The 3,890-nt window shown below is 51.5% G+C and overlaps 2 protein-coding genes across 3 annotated transcripts in view; both read left to right on the forward strand.

The window, feature by feature from the left end:
- LOC123097796 (serine/arginine repetitive matrix protein 1) overlaps nucleotides 1–853 on the forward strand; it is a gene marked incomplete in the record, with an annotated part of 2,684 nt that extends 1,831 nt beyond the window's left edge. The window contains 1 exon segment of the mRNA XM_044519623.1: nucleotides 1–853. Within this exon segment, the coding sequence (XP_044375558.1) occupies nucleotides 1–276 (276 nt within the window).
- Nucleotides 1–1,939, forward strand: part of LOC123097795 (lipid phosphate phosphatase gamma) — a gene marked incomplete at its 5' end in the record, with an annotated part of 5,361 nt that extends 3,422 nt beyond the window's left edge. Inside the window, 1 exon segment of one of the 2 annotated variants that reach the window (XM_044519621.1) lies at nucleotides 1,607–1,939. 2 annotated transcript variants of the gene reach the window in all.
- Between the last annotated feature and the right edge of the window lie 1,951 nt (nucleotides 1,940–3,890).

Genomic DNA, 3,890 nt, shown 5'->3' on the forward strand with positions numbered 1-3,890 from the left:
AATCTGGCGTGCCATCCCCGCCGCCGCAGCAACCACCGCACGCCCCGCCACCAACCACGCCGCCCGAAGCCCGACAGGAACACCGGAGCCCACCACGACCCCGTGCGCCTCCGCGCCGCGACGCCCGGCGCCCGCGCCGCGCCCAGGATGGAGGGGCAGCGCCGCGCCAACCCTAGCCACCATGGGAACGCGAGGGCCCCGCCGCCGCCGGCTCCAGTCGGGCTTTGCCCGTCCGAGCCCCGGGGCGGCGGCGGGGGAGGGAGGGGAGGGGGCTAGAGGCGCCGGATTTGGAGGCCCCCGGTCGCCGCGCGGGGGTGACACAGGAGGGAGCAGAGGGAGGAGAGGGCGAGTCGTACTTGGGATGTTTTGATCACCGTCTGGGTCCTCTCTTTCCGTCTTCACATATCAACTTCTTTCTCCAGGAGATAAAATCACCTGACCTACTCACATTATCTGCAAAGTTCAAAAAGGCACTAGGATAAATTGTTCGTTTTGGGACCTACTTGCGCCTAGCTCGCTTATGCGCTGCTTAGGCGCGCGCCTAAGTATCCCGTACAATACTGTACTGACACCATACGGACAAGCCAGCAGGACATAGCTGGGATCGCTGGGGAAGTAGTTTTCAGCTGGGAAAACATAGGAATGTCAATACATAGCTCTCCATGTAGCAGATTATAGCCATGTGCCCATCTATATACAACTAAAATGTAAATTGGAGTGGGATATAATCATTGAACAGATAAATACCTTGTCAGTATATCGCTCTCATAGCCATGTGCTCACGTATATACTAATAGCAGATTATAGCCATACATAGCTAATAGCACAAGCACATCACAACAAAGCAGCACATCACAAATACACAACACAATAGCACAGCACAAGTGCACCACACATTAGCACAGCCAACAACAGCAGCTAGCAGCTAGTGGCACCAAATTTGAGTAGCAGTAGCTGGCCAGCCAGCGACAGAGCATGACCAGCAACAGAGGGAGCAGCACCAGCAGTGAGCAGCAGCAAAATAGCAGCAGCAACAGCAAACCAAGACAAAAGAGGAGAGGGAGGCACCGAGGCAGATAGCTCAAAGGGGGGGACAGGGAGGGCTCGGGGTTTGCCTGCCTGAAAAGAAGAAGAGCACGAGGAGGGGCGCGAGATCCGTGGCGGGGCAAGGTCGGCGTCCAGCAGCCGGCGGCGTGAGGAGGGCGCGAGACGAAGGAGTTCCGACCGAGGCGAGGACGAGCTTCAGATCCGTGGCAGCGCGAGGAAGGCCCGGCGACGCAAGGAGAGGAGAGCCAAGGTTAACCCTAACACGAGCCATAATTTTGGGCTTTTGGCTCTCGTCCCGCGCCTGCCTGCCTTGCCTTCTAATTCCTGCTGACCCCCTTCCCGCCGTTCTGCGCCATTACACGTGATTTCTGGCATTCCGCGCGCCCAATCGTGCTTCAGCAGGAAAGGTGCTCAGCCTAGTCATGCTTTTCCGAGCGCACATGGCCAAAGCGAGGCGTTATGCCAGCACCTTGTGCGTAGGCATGCATAAGCGCATGATTAATAGCGCCTTTTTGAACTTTGATTATCTGTCAAACCGTTGCTTATGTTCTTACTTCAGTGCAGGTTTCTGCTCATGGATTATATGGTTGGTCTATCTCAGGGAGGGTAAGAACTTGTGTGGCATGGCAAGATGTTTGCTTCGTTGAAGCTGCACGCGAACCCATGTACTCCTAGCTGGACTTTTATTAGAAGAGAAGCCCATTGGAGTTGTGGTGTTTTTTTTGCTTTTCCTGGCCATAAGCCATTGTTCTTTTTAACCCCAGACCCTTGTATTCATTTGGCGATGAGTTGATTTTCGTTTACATTTGGACAAAGACCACAGCTTTTTTGTACTCGACTGAATTATATCTGTGCCATATATTGTTCATATAGATGGTGTATTTTTTGTTTACATGGGCAATGGGTGTGGTGTCCGCTGTAATCTTCACCAATGGGCGGTCTGTTAACATCCAAAGTTCCTCCCCTCCCGATGTTTATGGGCCAGTTATTTTGGTTTATTCCGGGAGAATCGGCCCCCTCCCCAGCTTCTCCTATAATCTTCAACTCCCATCCGATTGCTAATCCTAGTTAGGGTCTAATTTGTTAGGATTGTAAATGAATGGGGGTTGAAGATTCTTGGAGAATTGGCCAAAAAAAAACTGGCCCAAGTTATATCTGCTACCGAAAGTTGGATAAACTTGCCTGCAAGTGTCACTGAAATATGCCAGCAAACTTTTTTTTTTTGAACCATGAACCGTGGAACCATTGTTCTATTATAACTTTCATAATAAAGCTATTTACAAGTAAAGTACAGGCCAAAAACAGACCAACGCCTGTTCTAGGAAAATTCATGGCAGTATTAATACAAATTTATCTCAATCCACTGTCTGAAAACATCTCTATGCTTGCTTATGACCATGCCACGTAGTATAAGCTTGGCGTCACTTGCGCCTTTTTTTCCGAGAAAACACGAAGGACCTTTGCGTTTCATTCTATTGAAAAGAGAGAGTTTAAGGTTACAACCCTCGTAGGAGGCTAGGAGGCAGAGTTACAGGCATTGAACAGGTACGCACGTCCCAGGTTGAGGGCAAGACTACTCTAAGCCCAACGGCGCCTACCGTATCCCAAAGTCTGGCCTCTTCCTTGATTCTACCAACTAGGGCGTGAACTGAAGGGCGCTCGTCATTCAAGATGCAGTCGTTCCTGTGCTTTCAAATCATCCAGGACTTGAGGAGCATCGCGGATGCTAGCCCTTTATGCATCGGCTTGGGCGTGACTTGTCTGCCGCCGTGCCACCAGTCCAGAAGGGCGACTTCATTGTCCGGAGGCCTGCAGGTCATGCGCATCTATGAGAGGATCTCAAACCAGACGTGGCCCGAAAAGGGGCAAATGAGCAATTAACTGGACAATTCTTTTCTGCTTAAATAATCGATGAGGCAAATCTTTTACGTTTCGAAAAAAAAGGCAGCTGAGAAGAATATGGCGCATCATCTCAGGCTCCGAGCGAGGCGGCCTACCGTCCAGCATCGATCCAAGCTAACGAGCCAGTGAAAGAATTTCACTTCACTTTTGGGGGCGCCTAACTCTTCCAGATAAGCTTCTAGGTGCTGAAGGTGGTCCAATCGTGGAAGGAAGGCATGTAGGCAGATTTGGTAATGTAAGTGCCAAAAGCGTTCCACATCCACACAATCCGGTCGGGCACGTCGGAGAGCGCCGTGGCCTCGATCAGGCGCCACAATAGGAGGTACTGGCCGATTTCGCCATGGATGTCTCGCGCCCATAGGTGTCCCGGCGGGCAAATTTGACAAATTTAACCTGTGGACAAAATCAAATCACAGAATGAACTGCCTGGGAAACTATTTCACGCGGCTGACCTTTTTCTGTGACGCCCGACACGAAGGCGCCACATTACACTGTGCACACCTGCCAGCGTTACACACCTGCCAGCGTTGCACCCCAGACTACCTAAAAATTGCTAAGTCAATGTGCAGAGCCTAAGAGGTAGGTGCTGCATTGTATAGTGTGGCGCCTAGCTCTCAGGCGCTGCACTAGTGGTTGTACTACAAAATGAAGCAACCACTAGTGCAACGCCTAGAAGCTAGGCGCTACACTGTATAGTGTGGCGCCTAGCTCTCAGGCGCTGCACAGTGACTTAGTAATTTTCGGATCACACAGGTGCGACGCTGACCAGGTGTGTAGCGCCTATCTATGAGGCGTTGTCACAGTGTAGTATGGCGCCTTCGTGTCGGGCGTCACACAAAAAGGTCAGCCGCGTGAAATAGTTTCACGGGCGGTTCATTCTGTGATTTGATTTCGTTCATAGATCAATTTTGTCAACTTTGCCGTCCCGGCGAGCCCTCGCC

The sequence above is a fragment of the Triticum aestivum genome, chromosome 4D (assembly GCF_018294505.1).
Source record: "Triticum aestivum cultivar Chinese Spring chromosome 4D, IWGSC CS RefSeq v2.1, whole genome shotgun sequence".
NCBI classification, from domain to species: Eukaryota; Viridiplantae; Streptophyta; class Magnoliopsida; order Poales; family Poaceae; genus Triticum; species Triticum aestivum.